The sequence below is a fragment of the Falco punctatus genome (genome assembly GCF_963210335.1).
Source record: "Falco punctatus genome assembly, chromosome: 3".
In the NCBI taxonomy this organism is placed as follows: domain Eukaryota; kingdom Metazoa; phylum Chordata; class Aves; order Falconiformes; family Falconidae; genus Falco; species Falco punctatus.
Window position 1 is genome coordinate 51321986 of NC_137582.1, and position 20565 is coordinate 51342550.

The window sequence follows — 20565 nt, forward strand, 5'->3', positions numbered from 1 at the left end:
TGCCTAAATAGTTTTAATCACAATTTTTTCTGTGGTGGCTAAGAAAGGTAAATGATAACATCCCGTTTCTTTAAAGCAAGCATTGACTATGATGAATTATTAACCTAGAGACAGAAAGGCCAAGCAGTATGTCAAAGAAAGCCACGTGAAGGTGTGGGCAATTGAAGAAAAAGAGAGGAGGGTGATAGTATTTAATTTGTAGGTTGAAGTGCAACTACAACTGCCTGCTGTTAAAGAGTTGATTTTTACTGAGCTCGACTTCTGCAGTATGCCCATGAGAAGCTTTGCACAGACCTCTTCACTGCTTCCCAAATAGGGGGGATGCTCTGGGGAGTCTTTTTTTGGGGGCGCACAGCAGATGTGGAAGGGTACTTTTCTGAATGAATTCCCACAGTTTCCAGTGTGGTGTTCACCTATAATTACATCTCTGTATTGCACCGTGTAATTTTTGAACTTTTAGATATCAGGAAGAGCCAATTCTTAACAAATAATATTTCAAAGCTTTTCTTAGGACAGTTTAAGGATGGTTCACTTGCCAGGGACTTGCCAACAAACACGATTTCCAATAGCAAAGGTGTGAGGGAGATAAACAACTAAGATAAATGTTGTTCTTCCTTTGAAGCAGTATAATTTGTTTACAAATAGTGGTTTAGGTGTCTTGGCTACTTGCTTGGAGTTGCTTCTTTATTTAGTGGTGCTCACAGTCTGTGAAGTTCAGTGTGTTCAGGAGCCTGGCTATCTGCGGTAGTCTTTCTACCTTGGTCCGAACGCCAGTGTGGTGCTCTTCTCCTGGTTACCGAAATAGCATTTTCTAGAACTGCAAGTAGTGTCAGCAGTTCATTTCTGGCTGAACCCTCTTTTTCTCTACAATGACTAAGTCTGTATTTTGCAGAAATGCCTAAATTAGCTCAGGTACGGCAGCCACGTGAAGTTAACTGCAGTGTGGAACAGAAACAACCTGACTGTCTCAGGTCCGCAGTACTCTTAAGTTTAGTTACATGAGGGTTTAAGATGCCCTCATACAACTAAACTTAAATACACTGCTGTTAGTCTAGAGTAATATAGGACACAAATGTACCATGGTATCCATCACATGCTAGCTTTTTTCTTTTTTTCTTTTAATTCACTCAGCTATGTCACACAACATCTTACTGTTGGGAATTGAATTTGAAAGCACCAAATGAAATCTGAAGTTGTGACTAAAATTGATGGGAGTTCTCTCTTTGATTCTCTTTACACACGTGTGTAAATATCTATATACATATGTGTATGTATGTGTATGTATGTATCAGTGTGTTTATGTATATATCTATTTGGAAAACAAGATAATGCCTTTATTTCTTACATGTGGCTAATCCTGAATTTCTGACTGCATTGGTTTTGGGGTTTTGTTTTAGGTTGGGTGGTATTTTTTTAATAAGGGCAAATTAATTCCTGATAAAGAGCTTTGCAAATGCTAATTTTTCTGAAAAGGGAGTCAAGATAGCACAAGGCGTAGGACTGACCATAGGACTGTACCTAAATCCAAAGATTTGGGCTTGACACCTTCAGCCTAGAATGACACAAGAATTCCCTGTGTGTATCTGTGCCACCCATCTGTGCTTTAGTATTTCTGCCTTTAATACAGGCCTGTGTTCTTCCATTTGGGTCTCAGAATTCAAATCAGCTGGAAAATGGGGGATAATATTAATGGAGAAATTTAAAAATACTGGAAGAGCAGTAATACTTCTAATAACACTTGAGGAATTTCAACTTTCTGTAAGGTGTTAAAAACTTCTAATGCACTAAACTTGATTTTTAAATGATTTTAAAATAAAATATGTGCTTTTAGGACATGAAAAAAAAAAAAGCTCCATCATCATCAGTTGGGCAGTGCCTGGGTGGCTGAGCGCCAGAGGGACAGCAGTGGGTTTGCTTTCCAGGCTGCACCTTTTGTTCCCCAGACCAGCAGGGAATGGCAGCAATGCGGAAGCAGCAGTTTAGCCCTGGGCACAAAAGGGATCCTTAATGCCAATTAAAAAAGCAGACTTAATGAGTACCAAAAGCAGCCCCCAAGCCAGGCCTCCTTAGCTAAAAAAAGATGGGAAAGCAACATGTTGTAGGAAATGATGGAATTGTGAAAATCCCATAAGCAACAGGGGAACACCCTTTGCTTTCCCTACTGCATCCTCAGCTCTCACTCTGTATAAAGTGAAGACATATAAAAGTACAGAGGAGTAACTGGTGTAACTGCCCCATTCGGAAAGTGGCTTTTAGCTAGCTGGGGGATTGTTTGTGGTCAGTGTGTTATTTCTAACTAAAATGGCACTTCATAAAAATAACAAATTGTTGGCAACCATCGCTCTTTGAATTCTATTTCTAGTTCGAGTCTCTATTTCTGTTCCTCTCGGTTGCTTTTCTCCTAACAAATCAAAACTTCAGGATTGCAGCAGGAAATTTAGATTTAACCTCAAGAGTCAATGTTTTGTCTCATGTCTGCTCTAATGTGATACAGATGTTGGAACTGCTGTACGTAACTCAAGATTTTATTGAACTAGCCCTCCCTGCCTAATAGAAAACATAGCTAACTGGAGTGCACATTAAACACAAATCACTCTGAAGGCACTAAGACTGTGAATTTTAGAAATATATTTACAAAATACTTGGGATATTACTTCAATTGCACCTCCTTCAGCTGTTTGATACGGAGTTTCTGCAATGGTAAAGATGCAGAGCTGTTTCTCTTACTTGTTTTAAAAAGCAAAACCAAGAAGTAAACACATAAAAATGCAATACCCAAAATTATTTACAGGCTGGATATTCTTTCTTTCTAATTTTTTGTTTCCTCCTCTTTAAAAGATAACCAGAAAGACTGGAGAAATATATTATCTATTGCACCCCTTTTTACTAATTCTGTTTTCCAACAATTCTTATCTCCACTATTCTTGCTTTTTTTTTTTAGTTTTCCTTCTCTTGAGTTGCCACTGTGGCCAGAGTGTGCTAAACACTTGGGTATGTCTTTGACGAAGACTGAATGGTAAATGCTGATGTTTCTCAAGACTGCTATGCCACGTTAGCCCCAGTACTAAGTCATCCAAAATCAGTTCTTTCCTCTATTCATTCTTATTCTTCCATATTTCCAATAATTATTTCTAGTAGTGAGATTAAAATTTGCTACTTTTCTGTACAAACAGTACGCTGCATTTCTTAAACAAGAACTTTTTAAGGTGAAAAAAAGGAGGTTTACATCATTAGAGTGCTTTTCTTGCCCATTACAAAATATTAAATATGTATTAATTTAGTGCACCAAACCCAATCTTCATGCCTTATAATACAAAAGCTAGGCAGAAATATGCTACTCAGAGCAATCTCCGAGCAGCAAACAAATGGGGAAAAGCCCTTGCTACATAGAAAGTGGGGAAAATAACGAACCACCCAAACCCAAAGAGCTCTGCAGGGAAACGCAGAGATTTAAAAAGTCTGTATACACAGATATTTTCACCCAGTTAGGCTGACTGATAACTGTGGCTTTTTGTTTAGATCTTGAACTTCCACTTGTTGCTGGAGGTTTTCTTTGACCATTGGGTGGACCAATGTATTCTGGATGTGGGTCTTAGACAGGGTACAACTTTAGGCAGCTCTGGGGTTGCTGGCACGTGTTGGTAATACTAGCAGCAGTGCAGGTAGATGCGATGTTAGCACGGGCAAATTCCTTATCCTTTGTGGGTTAAAGCTGAGCTCCAGTATTAAAAAAATGAGTAAAAAACATTACTCATTCAAATGATGGCTTTATCATGAAAATGAATTAATTTCAGCTATTTTATCAGCAAAGCAGGTCATTAGTTGAACTTTAGTATATTGAACTATAAACTGTTATTTCCCCAGTAATATAGGCAGACCCGTTTGAAGTTAATTGCCTTTATGTATTCCATTGGAAGGCTTTTGGTGTCAGACTCAGTTTTTTCCTCCATGAAAAGCATTTTCTCTGTTTTTTTTCAACAGAGAGAAGCTCATGCAAAATGGGGCTGTGATCTTTCTTGGGTCTAGCAAAGGAACCTGTATGACAAATAACTGATCCTACCTACTTACTGCATCAGAATGAAAAAAAATCTTTCCAGTCTCATCACTCATTACACAAGAAAATCTGTAACAGCAACTATATCTAGCAGCTAACATTTGGAAAAATGAGGAAAGTTTTATTATTGCTAAAAGCCTCCAAACTCAGTTTGTATCCTCTAATGAGTACAGAAATACCAACTCATTTTTAAAATAGTGCAGTAGGTCTGTTATCCTATGGGAAAGCTCTGAGATCAGTAATGAACCTGACTGTATATCATTATATATGAACCTTTTTCTCTTCCAGGTTTCAGTTTATTTCTTTCATTTCCACAAACACTATACAACATTCACAGGTAAGATAATTGTTTGTTTGTTCCCCCTCCCCCTTTAATTTTTTGTATTTGAATGGTTTCCTCACTTGAGCAATAAATGTAATGATTGAAGTAGCTTTCAGCCAGATGCTGTCCTGATAATGTAGTAAAATGTTTTTCTGGCCAATTTTCAGAATCTGACCCGTTTCTTTTCCATGTTTGTAACTCCTCTGCTTTTCCTTTCACTTCCCATTCTCCAGGCAGTCTCACACTGGTTCTAAACAGTAAACTGATGGAAGCTATGTAGTTAAAAATACTGCATTTTATTTGCAGTCAAATGTGATTTGTAACTTCTGCCTGTGCTAAGTAAAATTCTGTAGCTGATCATTCTGCACTCCATGATGTACTTCATTGTCTCCCAGATCCTTCTGTAAAATTCTCCTCTGTGTGGAGTCTGCAGATAATTGCCATCAGATAAAAGCTAGACAGGTGGCAAGCTGTGATTGCGTCTAAGAGCTGGCTTGATGCACCTAGGAATTTTATACATGGCTAGTTTATACCCCGATGGCCTATTTTTATTAATGCTGGCCTGCTTTCCGTTAGTGTTTGCTAGCTCATTTCACTCCACATTTCACTCCATTTCACTGTCACATCAGGTCTCAGGCCCTAAGTGTCCTGGAGGATGGACTGTCGCTGACTGTCTTCAGGAATTAGTGGAAGTTAATATTAACGTTTAAATTTTGGAGAGACTATAAGACAATAACACATCGCTCCTACGCATCCTTTTCATGTCACAGTGCTCAGTGTAGTAACTAAAAGCCTGAATAGCCCCGAGTTTGGGGCAGGAGGAGCGGAGGGGCAGGAGGCGGGGGGCAGGAAAGGGTGAGGACCTGCAGAGAGGCTGGGTGTTGGGGCAGGGTGCTGGGAGCAGCTGTGGGAGCAGGCTGGGGACCGCTGGTGCAGGGGGCTCTGGTTTAGGGAGGACTAGGGGGAGGACAGCCCCTTTGGCATGTCAGTCCCTGGCAGTAACAGCATTTACCCCGGTGAACATTTAGGTTTTGCTTTGTTTTCTCTCATGTCAGGACTTCTGTTTAATGTTTTCTGTTTGTTTAGTGACTTTTTGAGTCATCATTCGACATAGCTTCTTTCAAGCCTTCCGGTGCATTTATCATTCCTCTGAACAGAAGAGCACAGTAATTTTAAACATCCAGTCAAGCTTGCTTGAGGGATGCACACAGAAGCTATTTGGTCATGAGGAATTTGAGTTTTCCAACCATCTTCTCTTTCTTCATCCTGCTGCCTGTTCTCAGTTGTTATTTTATCAGAAGAAAATTCTTTTTTGGAATGAGAAAGATATTTATTGGATTTTTGTGTAGCTGTTTCTATAAATACACATGTTCAGAGATTTTAAACAGGACATTTCCCAGTACACTTCAAGCACAGAATTGCTCTTCTGAACTATTGGTATGAAGAAGTGGTATAATGGTACTGAACTTTAGTAAATTAAACCTCCTGCTTCTTGTATAACCTCTCATTGTGTTTTGCCTGAATGAGAAAGATGCAAGATACATTCAAAAGCTGTTGATCTTACAGTTACCTTTTATCCTAGCTGACAGAAAATATGGTCATTTAACTACCGTTAAAAGTACTATCTTTAAAAGGGAGCTTACAACATCCAAGAAAACACAATGCATTATTTATTTTCCTGTACTCTTAATTAGCAAAAAAAGCCTCCCCTTTAGGCTGTACTTTGGCAACAGTACAGGATTGTCTAGCAGCATCACCTCTAGACCTAAACAACAGCAATGCCTGCCAGCCATATGCTTGATTCAGTTGCCACTGAAAACATGGCGTATTAACTGAAGTAATTTCATGTCTCATGTCAGAAGTTTCATCCTCCAAAAAATATACAGATTTTGAATTCACAGCAAGCCTGCATGCTGTGCCTTTGGATGACAACTTCAACAGAATACTGCAGCTCACTTTTTTGTGTGGTCCATTGTCAAGCAATGATGAATGGGTGAAGCTGGTCAGAAGCTATGTGAATAAACCAGTATAATTTTACCCCAGAAATAAATGTTACTTGGGTATCTTACAATTTCTTGTAAAATGTCTGGGTATCTAGCACATTTACACAGGTAGTTGTGTTGCAAGGTGAATTCTTGGGCCGAGTTTAGGCTAGAGTTTCTAATTACTGTGTGGAAATAGAACAGATAGATTTCCTTACTCTATAAAATCATTGTATTTATTTACAGAGCACGTTTAAAGAAAACACTGAAGAACGATTCTTTGTATGAAGGACTCCTACCTCTTGTGTCACCTCTGTTGCTGTTCATTCTTCTCACAGTCTGGGTGGTTTTATCTCCAGGCAACATACTAGCAAAGCAACCGAGACTGTTTTTATGGATGGTTGGGGTTGCTTTCTCAAACGTTATTGTAAGTATGTTTGTGGTGGCGGTATTATTTAGAGATAGCTTTCTATTTTTATGTGAATAAACAGAAGGGCCCAGAAACTGTAGCTAAAGCTCAGCAGAATCACACAGCTCTTCTACCTCTGTGTTATGCTCTGGCTGATAAACACACACCATGGCAGTTGTCTGGACTAGGGACACTTACAATACTGCAATACCTACTCCACCACAGCATAACATTTTTATGAGGGTTCTGTTTTTTTCCCTGAGGGTTTATGAAAACACTGGGGAGGCCTTACTTCCAGAAATATAACAGATATTCCCCAACATATAGGCAGAACTAGGGACTTGTCTAAGTAAAAGAAAGCTCAATGCAGGTACAGATTTACCAGCAAGAGTAGGGGGGTTGCAGCCTTTTCCAGCTGTTGTGCCTATTAGTGTGGTACACGTATCCTGCAGTTCAGCTGATTCCACATTTTCCCTTCACCATTTGGAATAAAAACATACCACTGACAGCATTTTTAGGGAAAGATGTGAAGAGATGCAGGGGCCTTGCAATAGCTGTCTGCCCACAGATTAGTTTCTCCTATACCACATCATTGTGACCCATTTCCCTCCTTTAACGCCTGTGAGGCAACATAAACCTCGGTGAAGTAACAACATTGGCAGACAGACGGTAACGCTGAGCACTGCAGTTAACCCAGGGCTTTCTTCTCTGGGTGAGGCCATTTGCCTCTCTTCTTGCCCGGAGAGAGGCAAGGGAGCTGCAGCCGAACAAAAAGGCGTTCCTCCATTTAATTCTAAAGCAGTCCGAAGGGTAGTGACTAGTGTAATTTTAGGAAAATAGTCTCCAACAGCATCTAAAATTGTGTCACTGAGCAACGCTACATCCAATTTAAAAACTCAAAGGCTTGAGGTGCCTTTTGAGAGCTTTGAAAATGTGGGATTTTAAAAGAGAACACATAACCCCTCTAGAAATTTGTATTCAGGAATGGAAAAGAAATCATAATTGTGAAGTTTGTTAGATGTGTACTATAAATGTACATTTCCCAGGGTCACAGATCAAACAGTTCCATCTTAAGGACTTAATCTCACGGAAGTTAGGTTATTTTCAGCTGTGTAAATTCTATTGTATGCATTTTCCATTACCCAATCTACCCCTTTTTCTTATGACAACATTGTAGATTCCAAAACGAGAACTACAGGTATTTCATACCAGTAGGGAAAGTGCTTTCAGAGCTTGGCAGATGGCAGGTTCTGCACATACATCTTAACCAACCCAGAGAAATTGTGACAGGATGCTTGCAGAAGGAAAATAGTAAGGCAAACCAGAAGTTTCTTTGTAGACTGCTGTTTGTTAGACATGGAGTGGAATGCATATTCTTCAGGCCATGTTTTTTCTTTTACCAAAACATCTACCGCAGTGTTAGAGGCTCACATGAATTAAAAATGTATGAGTTACTTGAAATTTTTAACATTTTAAAAGCAAGCATTAAAAATGTATGGGTGTTAGTTGGAATTTATAACATTTTAAAAATTAAAAACAAGCTTGTATTTCCTTTCACCTCCTCTGGTCCCTTAAACACATCTCCTCCAGCATCAGAGTAAGGCTTGTCATGGCAGTGCTTTCCTTCTCTGTGAGAGTCTGACACGCTGGGTTTCCATTATCTGCTCTGTAGACCACAAGCTGCAGCCCGTGTTCCTCTGCCTGCCAGGGTCCTGAACTTCTCGTGCCTTTGACAACGTATTTCATTGTCCAGCAGATCCCCTGAGCTAAATGCCTGGTCTCAGACCCAACCTCGTAGCCTGCAGTGTCAGGATGAGTAGGGAAGGTGACCGAGCAAGCAGAAAGACAGGCCATTTCCGGCATTTTTGGCTAAATTGAGGAAAAATAGGCCTCAAAAAGGAAATGTGCTTATCTGTGAGAGGAGGACTTATTTTCCCAGTCCCCATGGCCAGCAGCGGGACTGCCTGTGGGTTGACCACCCCTCTTGCCGAGCAGCCCAGACCTTGCTTTGAGAGGGCAAGTCTCAGCAATACCCAGGTCTGACCATGTCACCGCAGAGCACAGCCACCACAGCTGCTGCTGGGGAAGCCCTCAGGGGCAGTGTCTGAGCCCAGGAGGAGGGGATGGCATGGGTAAGGCCATGGAGGGGACCTTCAGCCAGCACCATAGCAGGAGATCCGTGGCCGACTTGGTGGCCGGCTGACAAGCAGGGGCAGCTCAGACTTGGGAGATGCTTCATGAGGAACCTCCCAGGAGAGATGGTAAGAGAGAAGACACCGAGGACTTCCCCAGGGGCACAAAACCACAGCTGCTAGAGGCTTAAATTCAGTGGGGCCAGGGTAGCACTGCAAGGTGTAGATGAGGCACATGGAAAAGCACAGAGCATAGTCCTACAGCCTTACTTTTTCTTTCCAGTCTGCCTCTCCACACTGCAGCGCTTCCATCTCCTCATGCCGTTTTTACCTCACTTGTAGTGTAAGTCAGTGCTTCAGGACCAGGGGGAATAAGGAACTGAGGGAGAAGCGCAGAGCGTAGTCATTTTGCAGTGCTGTGATATACTGAAGGTGAATGGCTCCAAATATTACTAAGCAATCTTTATGAAAAATTGAGTACCATATTTAGCATGGTGTAATCATGGTTTAAAACAATGTGAAATCCAACCTATGTACAGGTGCAATTATTCAGCCAGAAAAACTATAGCATGTAGATTGCTTTAGCAATTTCTGATACCCTCTGGAACAATTGCCAAAGGACTCATAAAAAGAGTGTTATTCAAAAAATTCATAATCAATGCTGATAATGCATAGTAAGCAAAAATATTTACATTAAGTACAAATGCTTACTTCTTGCATTATTGAATGTTAATTATTTTTTCATGTTTTACTTTTTAATTCTTCAGTTTCTATAGCACAGACAGTAAAGACAGTATTTTTTTTCCCTATGGTCAGACTCCTAGGATTTCAAGCACTGCACAGGGAATGATTTTTTCATGCTTCTACTGTTTTGACACATAAAATCTATCTTTAACCACATTTAAATTTTGAGCAAAACTTAAATTGATAACATATTTCAGATGTGCCTAAATTTCTTTTTTTTTTGTGAAGGACATGGTGTGCGAGAGACACATTTCTTAAGGAGTCTAAACCAGGTAAAACACTCAGGTGTGCTTAGCTGGTTTTAAAAATCAGAATGTCAATTGAGTTCATCTCATTACATTTCAAGAACTCACTAAAATTAAGCTAATTGCTTTCAGTCAAACCATGCACCATATATTCATTTTTTTCTGCCATTCTGAGTGGGATCCCTTTCTCTGGGCCCCCAGCTACATCTCCAGGGAGTCCACTGCCATGATGGAGAAAAAAAAATGGTGTGCTAGCATTCTAGCACATGAAGGAGTGCTAGAAAAGAAAAACAGGATTTAAAAGTGGCATATATTACCTTCCCTCTCTTCTAAACAATGAACCAGAATATATTTCTCTCATGCTATGTGATTGAAGTACCAGTACACTCTCCCGGTGATTAAGTGGCGGCACGTTTGATCTGGGATCGCAACTTTACAAGCCTATGTGAAAGCAGGAGGTGGCAAATAGGGTCCCTTTTTGTGAAGATGTGCTTCGGTTTGTAAAGCAAAGCGTGTTAAAACACTGTATCCAGAAAAGAAGTGGCTATTTTAAATTATTTGTAATAAATCCTTTAAGACTGACAGACAACGAGGCACAAAGGTGTATCTATACCAGTATTCTCACCAGAAACAAGCCCCATTTTGAACGGTAGCCTTGTTCTCCCCTCATCAAAAGCAACCCCCAGAGAAAATGGACATACTTTTGCCTAGACTCCCGGGCTGACCCAGCGCTTCTCACCTCGCACCTTTTGCTCCGACAGTGCAAAGTGATCATCTGCCAGATGAGCAGCACCCGGCCGGAGCTTTTCCACTGGTTCCTCTTCCCGCTGGCGCTGGTGGTCTGTGCAGCCATCTCCGGGCTGCTGGGCTGGATGGAAGAAGTGGTGCTCGCCATGTTCACCGTGCTGGTCACGGCTGCCCACGTGCACTACGGTGTCTGTGTGGTGAGTGGGCACTTCCAAAGCAGCCACAGGGGTGGGGAGGAAGATGGGGTCTGGGAATGGTTTCTATACTGTGTAGCTGGGGCAGTGCCCAGGAGTCTGCATGTTCAGTTATGATTTTTTTCTTTTTTCTGCCAATTGTTTTATTTAGTCTAAGGTTAAAGTAAAAAAGTCAGCTTACAGCAGGCAGTGCCTTTCTGCACATGCAGCAACTTCAGAGACTTGAATTATTCCAATGTAGCCAGTTGGATTTGGCTTTAAACCATCACCATCAGAACACTTAAGGACTAGTTTTATGTAGCGTTCTGCCCACGTAGCATGAATGTTCCCACCCCTTCTTTTCCCTTTCTTCTTTCTGAGGTTACTAGACTGAACAAATAGCAAGGTAAAATGCAAAGTGACATGAGTAGAATTCATAAAATAAGGTTAACTTTGCTTTGAATCTGCAAGCAAAATAACTGTCCCAAATTCTAGTCTTTTCTTGGCCCTCTGTTAGCATCTCTCAAGCTAACAGAGAGCTCTCAAGAAAACCATCTCACAAATGGTTTTCCAGTTCATTCGGTCTTACCAGTGCATTTTTGTGTCTGTTAGATATCAGTTTTGTCATTTATTGTCATATGAATTACTGCTTAAATTCATTTTTCCTCAGTTAATGCCCTCTTTTCTAAAGATTATTGTCAAACAGTCCTTAGGAAAGTTTCTTAATGGGGATTTGCTTTGAGAGAAAACACCTTGCATGGCAAAGATCTCATTTCACAGGGAGCTGGTCAGCATCTTTTATTTAAGGTACAGCACTGGGATGTAACGATTTTCCTTTGAAAGAAGCCTTTTGCCAGCAGACATTGGCATCATAGTAGATTTTACCCCAGTATCAATATAGGCTGGTTGGTGAAGGTCAGACCTGCTCAAAAGTCACTATTGACCAAGGGGGCCCAGGTCAGTCACAGTTTATGTCATCTGTGACTCTGGTCTGTAGTGATTTAACTTCCCATCAGTGTGCCACAAGAGGAATGGAATGACCACAGTGCTCTTGCTTGAATACTTGTAGGTTCCTATGTACTTGCAGGTTCCCAAGTACACCAAGACTGTGGTTGGGTCCTCCCTTCTCTGACCGGCAGAAAAGCTACAGTGAATTGTGAAGCACGTACAAACCTGGTTGTTAATCTCCATGATTTCTCTTTAGGGGAGGCAGCTGAGTGAGCACTTGAACATTTACATCTTTTCCTTGAAGAAACGTGTCCACGAGTGAACACCTGTGCTATGATCAGACTGTAACACTTGACGTGGAGATTCACAGCTCTTCTGATGTGATAAATAGTTGGAATTAATCTGATTAAAATAACCAAAGAATAGAATAATCCAGATATCTGAACCACTGCAACAATGAGCTATGCAGCAAGATGCTTCATCTCAGAGGAAGATTCCTGTCCAGCAGAGAAGCGTTTACCAGGTTGTTCTGCTGCTAATATGTATTCTCTTCACTAATGCCATGTTGTCTTCCTCCTCCTTGCCACTGTGTCCAAAGTCCTGGATAAACCCATGCTGGGTTACATGAGATCCTTGATGGTTTATAACCAGTGCTGGTTTTGCCCAGCCTAGTCACCAGTGGGAACCCAGCAATACAAGCCCTCCCTGTATGTCCTTCCCACTCAGTCAGCACTGCCTGGTTCATTTTCCTTATTTATTTTCTCACAACTCATTTCTTCCATACAGCCTCCTGAAGGGCTTATGCCTATTCAGTCTTTTCCTCCCCTCAAATGATTGTGTGAAGAGAAAGAGCTCAGAAAGCTATGGATACAGTTAAGTGTTTTTGAAACATGATTTTTTTCCCCCAAGCATTAAGATGAGTCTAGGCTGACCTGTATCTGTCAGAAATGCAGGCTCTGTACAGCAGCAACTGGCCTTTAGACTTATTTTCTAGGCAGTAATAAGCGCACTGTTGATAATTCAGTAGCAACAAGCAATTTATCCTACAAAGGTAACCAGCTGAGAGTAAATTTAGCCAACAAACCTTTGAAGATTCTCATATTTCACTGCAAAACTAGTCAAACATCACCTGAGTGCAAAATGCTAAGCAAATCATTATTTGCCTGTGTGCTCAAAACAAATTCTTGTGGTTTTAGATAATGACAAAAAAACCAGACAGACAAGAAGAGCTTTTTTTAAACATTACACATTTGCATGCAGATGTAAACTGCTCACTTCATCTATATGTAGGTTTTGTGTGTGCTTTGGAGGAAGGAGTAAGAATTTGAGTTTCATCTCTTTTCATATGCTGCCTTAGCCAGAGGGACTTTGTGGCCTTGAAGCGCTAATGAAACAATCTGTCCGCTTTCCCCAAGGTAAGCATTAGATTACATTTCTTGCACAGAGAGATGTGATTGATGGACTGCCGTGTTTATTAAGTAGTTATATCTTGCTTGCCAGAAGCAGGGCAGAAGCGTAGTTGGGCTGCTGAGCCTTAAGTTCACTTTCTTCAGTTCTTAAACCATTTCTCTGGCCTTGTTGCTAGCCTGATCATTTTTCCCCCGGTTAACATACCCTTACATCAGTAGCTCCTATTAATATTTCCAGCTGAGAACTGACTAGTCATATCTTTGTGAATAGCTTCAGTTTAAGTTTGTACCACCCGCTACAGTAGTTGGCCTACCACAGCGTCCGTAGGGCTGATTTCCCCTGGCAGCTCTTGCCACGAGTACCAAGGGACAAGCCTGCACATCAGCTTCCCCTCTTCGCAAAGCAGAAAAGCCACACTGGCTTGTAAAGTTTCTTATGGTTGGAAAGTACGCACATTCCACCTACCAAATGAGCATGTTGAGGGTCCCACCCCACAGATGAACACCATGCTACAGGCACAGTTCAAGCAGCTGAAGGTTCAGGTTAGGCAGAGGACACAAGGTCACCCCTGTTAATGCTGGTTTGGAGATTTTGCCAAGAGCCCTGCAGGGAAGGGAGGCTCACGCGCCCTCCAGCACCGGTCCAGGGCAGCAGCTGGAACCAGAGGCTCTTCCAGCCTTCCCTCCCCACTGGTGTGGTGGAGCGTGCCCCTGCCCTGCCTGAGCCCTGGGAGCCTTGGGTCTCCACAGAGGCACTCCCTAACTGCCTGAGGACTCTCATGGAGTAAGGCTGACAGCTGTTTTTTTAATAAGGGTTGCTAAAAAGCCTGTTCTGACTGTGTTTGAAGGGGAACGACGAGTTTGGTGTAGGCATGCACACAGCAATCTCACTGATGAAGTTAAATACTACATCTGAGACCAGGTACGCTGCCGCAAAAGTCCCACGTATTTCAGTTTATATTTAACCCATCCATGAAAAGTATTTAGAGGAAGTCCAAACAAGAAGAGAATAATAAATTAAAAATACCTCTGGATTGAATGTGGTTGTACTGGAGGAACTCTGTGGACAGGCTTCCCTTTTCCCTCTGTCTTGCACTTATTTATGAAACAGTTGGAAATAAGGGTCACAGAAGCGGCACAATTTGGTGCACTGTAATGGAGTATTTTGAAATATTTCATTAAATGAAATTATAAAACTTGAGCTGCCACAACCTGCCTGCACTTGTACCTTTCTAAAGAGAATTACGGTATCACTGTTAAAGGAAACTGAAGCTCTGGCCAGCTTTTTCACATTCTATATGAAGACATGGCAAGTAACTTTCTTTTTCCTTTTTGAAGCAGCTTCTCACTACAATCTCTCTAAAGACAAGTATAAAAACAGATCGTGTATTGCACAGTGTATATATTGAATTGTTAGTCATCATAGATGGCAACTGGTTCAATGAACGGGAATAAAGATGCTTTCTTCATAAGGCTGTATGGTCAGATTTATCGCACAAAGTCAGGTAACAGTATGTAGATGACCTAACAGTCTAACAGTTTTTTTTGGTCACAACATTGTGGCAGAAAGTTTTCAACTATTTGAACTAGAAAATATATATATAACATAATTTTTATGCTGTTGAGCATTCACACTAGCCCAAAGACATGCCTCCCCCCAGTCTTACGACAAGCATCTAAACTAGTGCTGTTCTCCCAGGTTTGAGTGCCTGGGCTGGAAGTGGGCTCCTCTGGTCCCTGGTCATCCTGCCCACCTCTACCAGAAACCTTCCCTTAGTGGGGCTGGGCAGTGGTTTGGCCCCAGCCCCAGGAATGCCTGAAGGCAGCAGGGGGGCCCAGGCTGACCTCTCAGTGGTGGCATACAACCAGGCAACTTCAACGCATGGCAGAAAGAGGTCCTGACCCAAGGCTTAGAGTCCTGGAGATTTAGCAGCAACCACTGCAGCAACATTGCTTGCGCTGCAAAAGATCAGAGATGTGAGAATTACAATGAAGTTTTCCCCTTTTCTTCCAAAACCCTAATATTTTAATCTAAAATGCGGGTGGCTTTTAGGTACTGCACTGAAGATTTATCCCTTAATACTTGGCCATTGCAAGAGAAGTCCACTGGGAGCTTCAGTGCCCTTGCTATACAGCACTTTCTTTGCGTCCCGGCTGCTGCAAGCTTTGCTTTTGCTGTATCAAAACTGAGATGCAACAAGAGATTTAGTACTCTGAAACTGAAAAGCATTTACCATAAAGAAGGATGTTCTGTTTACATACACATACATACGTGCATTTTCTTTTTTGATTTGTAGAAGAGGATCCAGCTGCTGAGCTCTTGGGGAAACAATACCTACACAGAGAATAAGTGAACTGTTTTTTTTTAAAGCAACTGCTTTTTTCTTCCTCCTCCCATATGTAGTCACTAATGAAACAAAATTACATATTTAAACCAGAAAAGTAATATTTTAGAATGTTTTGAATAGTCTTTAGAGCTAGACAGATTTTAACATATATTTTTTTATTAAATATGTAAAAAGATAAACGCAAGTCAAGTTATTCACATATTCAGACAAAAATCTACTCTACCATGCGACAATTTGTGGATAATGTAAAATGACCAATACATCTGGAATAAGACTTCTTTGTATCTATTATGCCATTACTTATCTATTTATAATTAACAATACATATGTTTACATTCCTTTCAGTTTACATTTAATATATAACCAAAGCTTTATGGTGTGCTATTTAGTAAAGGTAATTACAAATGCATATTAAAACCATAACAGAAGAATGGGTTACTCAAAGGGGGTGGGGGGAGAAGGACAACTCTTTCCCCTTTCAGAGCATCGCTCTCCCCTCAGCACAGCCAAATTTCTAGTGCCCACAAGGTACTTCACTGCCCCGGCTCCCTACATCAGTCACTCCCCCCTTGATGCAAACAGTGAGAGGGCTACAGTCCTCAGACCAGAAATAGGATATAAGGAATTTTCAGGAAATGAAGTTCAGCTTTTTTTATTGTTTATTATTATATGCGCTTCAAAGAGAAAAATGAAGAGGCGCACAACAGTCTGGCTATGAACACTCCAGGGAGCTCAGCAACCCCAACCATTTGCACCCTTAGAAAAACATTTTCTCTTGAAGTGCTCTCCATGCGTCTGCTCAAGTATTGGCAGAAGGATGAACGGCAGTAAGCAAAGACTGGTGCTGATGAAATTAAGTTTATAGCCTGATCCCAAACTCCTTGCCCCAGTCAGAAATCTCATACAGGTTAAAGGACATTCTGGAGTCTGGAAAAAAAATCAGTAACTGCTCTTCAACAGTATTATGAAGAACTACCGTTTATTACAATGACAATTGTAATAAGTACATATGTTCTAATAAACACAAATACAACGAAAATGACAATTCCCCCATTTGTGGTGACTCTTGAAAATACTTATTTTTGAATATGCACATTTTTATAAACCAGGCCTTATTCGTAACCAATTGAAATGGGAAAGGAAAGCGCTGGCCTGCAGGTCCCAGCACTTTGACTTCATCACTGGGAAGGATGCGAGGTCAGTGTTGGAGCCAGGGATGGGAAACATTCAGCCCACAGGGTCCAGAAACTTTCCGGAGCAGGGGGAGGATCAAGGAACTGAAAATACCTGTTCTAATGCTTAACAGTATTTTATATATCATCTGTGGTGCAACACAACAGCAGGGTTCTCATGTTTAACTAAGAGCCACTTAGCTGCAAAAGATTGATTAGGGACAGAAAACTGCGTATGTGTGTGTGCCAGGGGGTTGATTAATTGAAAATCTTTCTATAGAAGCGTAAGCTGGGAGCTTATGCTTTAGGAGCCTATGAAGGTCTAAGATGATTTAGCTGTTCAACAGGCTTTGGAGTTTTCCAGTGACTGCCAAGTGGGATGGGACTACCATGTACCTCCTAAATCAGCATAACAATCCAGAATTAAGAAAATCAAGTGAGAGACCAAGAAGACCGAGCATTAAGTACTCAGAGAGACTACAACACGCAGTTTTATGAGAAAAATAAGGAATGCTTTCTATACTTCAAGATACCTCTGTTTATAAAATACCATCGTTTAGAACAGGGTGGTGGGACTGCACTGGAAGGGAACACTCTCCTTGCAGACAGCTCCAGGGCAGACGTGGCTCTGCACCGTGCCAGCCTCGCCAGAGGAAGGTCAGCCAAGCGCAGAACCGGCTCTGTGCCCCTCAGTCATCTGGTTCCCCTCTGATGTGTGCTCCGTCTCCAGAAGGACTACTCACTGCCTCTCCACGCTTTGGAAGCGGCCTCAACGCCTGTGAGGTGTCCACCACCCACTTAAAGGGAGCTCAGGGGGGCTCACGGCTAGTGCTGTTGTTGGTTTTTCCCCATGCCTTGCACTAGTGAGGAAATTTCTGTCTTCCATACTTGGCTGGGCTGGGGCAGCAGAGGGGAAGGATAACAAAAAGAAATGGCTGGCCTACTTTGCTGTCTTCTGAGGGGTGGGAAGCCAAGTATGACAGCAGAGATCTTGTCCTGCAGCTACGCTTGCACCAAGGAGATCTCTCTCCTCCGTCAATACTGAGCTCTGCGGAGGCAGACCTGCAGCTGGAGGCTGGGACTGGATTCCTCAGGAAGGAAGAAAAGCTGGGAAATGTCTATTGACTAGTCAGGAAACTGGGAGGGTTGTCAAGAAACTTAAGTGGATGTCTGTTCCTCCAGAAATAAGCCAAAAAACATACCATGCAGCTTTCTAACAAGCTTTCTAACACAGGGATTTAAAATCTCTCCTAGGAAACAGATGCTCTGCCTTCCATTCTGTGAAGGCAGGAAAGGAATAAACGTGAGCAACATGAACATTTTCCTCCACAACACACCTCATCATTATGGCTTGAGTATGACTTCCACTATATCCCTTTATTCCAATTGTTTCACCGAATTTATGCCCCACAGCAGATGTACTAGAAAACGCGAAAGCACCACAAAGTGAGAGACACAGCTAGTGGTACGGTACTTCTTGCCACACAAAATGCCAATATAAATATGTTAGAACAAGTTACAAGTGTATCATACTTAAGACGAAAAAGAAAAAAATAAATATATATATTTTTTTAAAGAGCAGAACAAATCTCAAGCAGCCAAGTGGTGAAGTTGCAGTGATGTACAGTAGGTGATGTAGCCCTACAACCTCTTGGGAAGATACACTGAAAGAAGACGTCTGCAAATGCATCTTGGCAAAGTATGGGTACAGAATGCAGTGGTTGGCTGGCACTCACTATGGTACATAAATGTTAATGGCAGACTGGGAGTGAACTGATTTCAAGTTTGAGGCCGCACATGTTCCATTCTCCAGAAGAAAGTTCTCACACAAAATGAAAATTGTCAGAGACGCTGGGTGAGTCAGTACTCCTCCTGCTGCTGGGGCTGTTCATGGACTTGCTCCTCACCTTCATGCTCTTCTGTGTGGCTCTCCTGCAGGGAGAAAAAGACCCCAAAACGTTCTTCAGCAGGAAGCATTCCTTATAGAATCTTGCCCTGTGGTACTCACCACAACCTAAAGCTTAACGTCTAATTTTCATGCGCATCAATACGAAATGAGCTGTTACCTGAGAAAAGCAGCATCTTGCAATATTACAATAAACTGCATTTACTTTGCTTTTAATCAATGCACATGCAGTACTGGTACTTCCCCAGAAAAAGTGTCAGTTTTCAGCATCACCGAGTATTAACTGTTCTGGTGAGTGAACGTTTTGAATAGCTAGACAGTGAGATGCTGTATCATAACATCCCGATGCCCTCCCATTTTCAGTTTGTCCAAGAATTTCTGAGCCTGTCTGCTGTAGTTTTCACACAATCTTCACTCTAGGTTTGTATCACTAAATGGACAAGACACTTCTGCTATCACCTGCTTTAAAAATTAAACTCAGCCTCCTTTCTGAGGTCAAACATCATACTTTCCCAAAATAATATACTCATGCTAACATAGATCAGAGTTCAAAGTTTACCAAAACAGTGATTTTTAGCTGTATCCAGAAAATGCAACCGAAGACTTGCAAACACATTTTCTTTGAAAAGAATTGAGTCCGGTATTTGCTCATTTATAGAGCTAATGTTAAAAGCGCTAATCGCTACTAAACAGTTCCCTTCTGTAAACAGTTCCAATGCACAGTATTTTCCAGAGCTGTCTCTCTGAATGTACCTTCCCACTGGGAGAAGAATCCCTGATGGAAGGGAACGGTGGGTCCTCACTGCAAGCGGTAACAGTTTCAAACAACTTCCAATTCAGAGACAACAGACCTGGTCCCTTGAGTTGATCTGGATGTTATCAGACCTCAAAAAAGTCTGGCTGAGTCTTAGAGCATTCTGGATTCCCACAGTAAGTGCAGCTGCATTTACAGCTGTCCTCTCAAGTGGCTTCCATCATTCTGGAGCATGGTTCACCGAAAAGATTCCCCCACGTGTACCCTCTGCCCTGCGTTACTGGTGCTCCGCTGCAGGAAGCTCCAAAGGAGAACACTTTTCCAAGATACTGGGCTGCCATTCAAAATGCAGCACCCTGATACGGTACCTCTGCAGAACTCCCCTGGCTCCCAGCAATTTTTGTCAGAAGCAAGCAGCTTGAACAACAAATTTCAACAAATTGATACTGCTAAGTTTTCAAATTTGAGGCAAAAATTTAAAAAAAAAGGGAGACTGTAATTTGAGTTTTTCCAGAGTAGTGCAGAGCAGCTTACGCAACAAGAAAATTCCCTTCTGGCAGGAAAATAACTCATATTTCTAAAGGGCAAGAACAGGAGAATAAGGTTCCTAACATTTGCTGATACAAAGGAAATATTCAGTTGTCTACCACATACAGAAACAGCCAAATTTCAATTGAAAGCAAGCTTATTATCACTTGGGTGCTATTTTCAAGGTAGAAGCCACACATGGCAGTCAGGACAACTGTAGTTGAGCACCTATGGCCCCTTGGGGGGAATGATGCCCTTGTTACGTACAGTAGGTGCATCGCGTCAAAACAGCATCTAGAAATCACAACTTCTGTAATGGGCTGCAAGGGTGCAAGACTTGCAGAGAGCAGGAGTTTCACAGAGAGAAGCTGACAGCTGTGAGAACATGACCCTGCCTTACAGAGTGAGAAAACTGAAGCTTGTTCAGCCGCAGTGAGCTGTGCTCCCTTAACCCCATCTATCCTGACCCTCCTTAAGTGTTTGAGGTGACCTGCTCTGCAATGCACCTGTTCCATAGGCTCTGTGTATGCAGAGTTTATGAGATACCCCTGTTAGAATGCCCACCCATGCAGAATTTGAAGGTCACATACATGCTATCTTTTCATGCATGTAATAGGAAGAGCCTCTAACCACAGGGAGCGGCTTGGGAACCTACTCTGCAGCTCTGAAGAGGAGTGGTGGTTCCTCTCTTG

General features: G+C 41.8%; 2 protein-coding genes across 8 annotated transcripts in view; one reads left to right on the top strand and one right to left on the bottom strand.

Moving 5' to 3' along the window:
* LOC308061478 (ethanolaminephosphotransferase 1-like) overlaps positions 1 to 16552 on the top strand; it is a 65455-nt gene extending 48903 nt beyond the window's left edge. For 2 of the 3 annotated variants that reach the window (XM_080381511.1, XM_080381512.1), the window contains exons 7-10: positions 4343 to 4391; positions 6605 to 6785; positions 10650 to 10832; positions 12013 to 16552. In XM_080381511.1, coding sequence (XP_080237637.1) covers positions 4343 to 4391; positions 6605 to 6785; positions 10650 to 10832; positions 12013 to 12078 — 479 coding nt within the window. In that variant the 3' untranslated portion in view covers positions 12079 to 16552. The remainder of the gene's footprint in view (positions 1 to 4342; positions 4392 to 6604; positions 6786 to 10649; positions 10833 to 12012) is intronic. The other variant, XR_013927242.1, reaches the window with a different exon arrangement.
* Positions 15648 to 20565, bottom strand: part of MAPRE2 (microtubule associated protein RP/EB family member 2) — a 99937-nt gene continuing 95019 nt past the window's right edge. For all 5 annotated transcript variants that reach the window (XM_080381510.1, XM_080381507.1, XM_080381508.1 and 2 more), the window contains one exon: positions 15648 to 18617. In XM_080381510.1, coding sequence (XP_080237636.1) covers positions 18546 to 18617 — 72 coding nt within the window. In that variant the 3' untranslated portion in view covers positions 15648 to 18545. The remainder of the gene's footprint in view (positions 18618 to 20565) is intronic.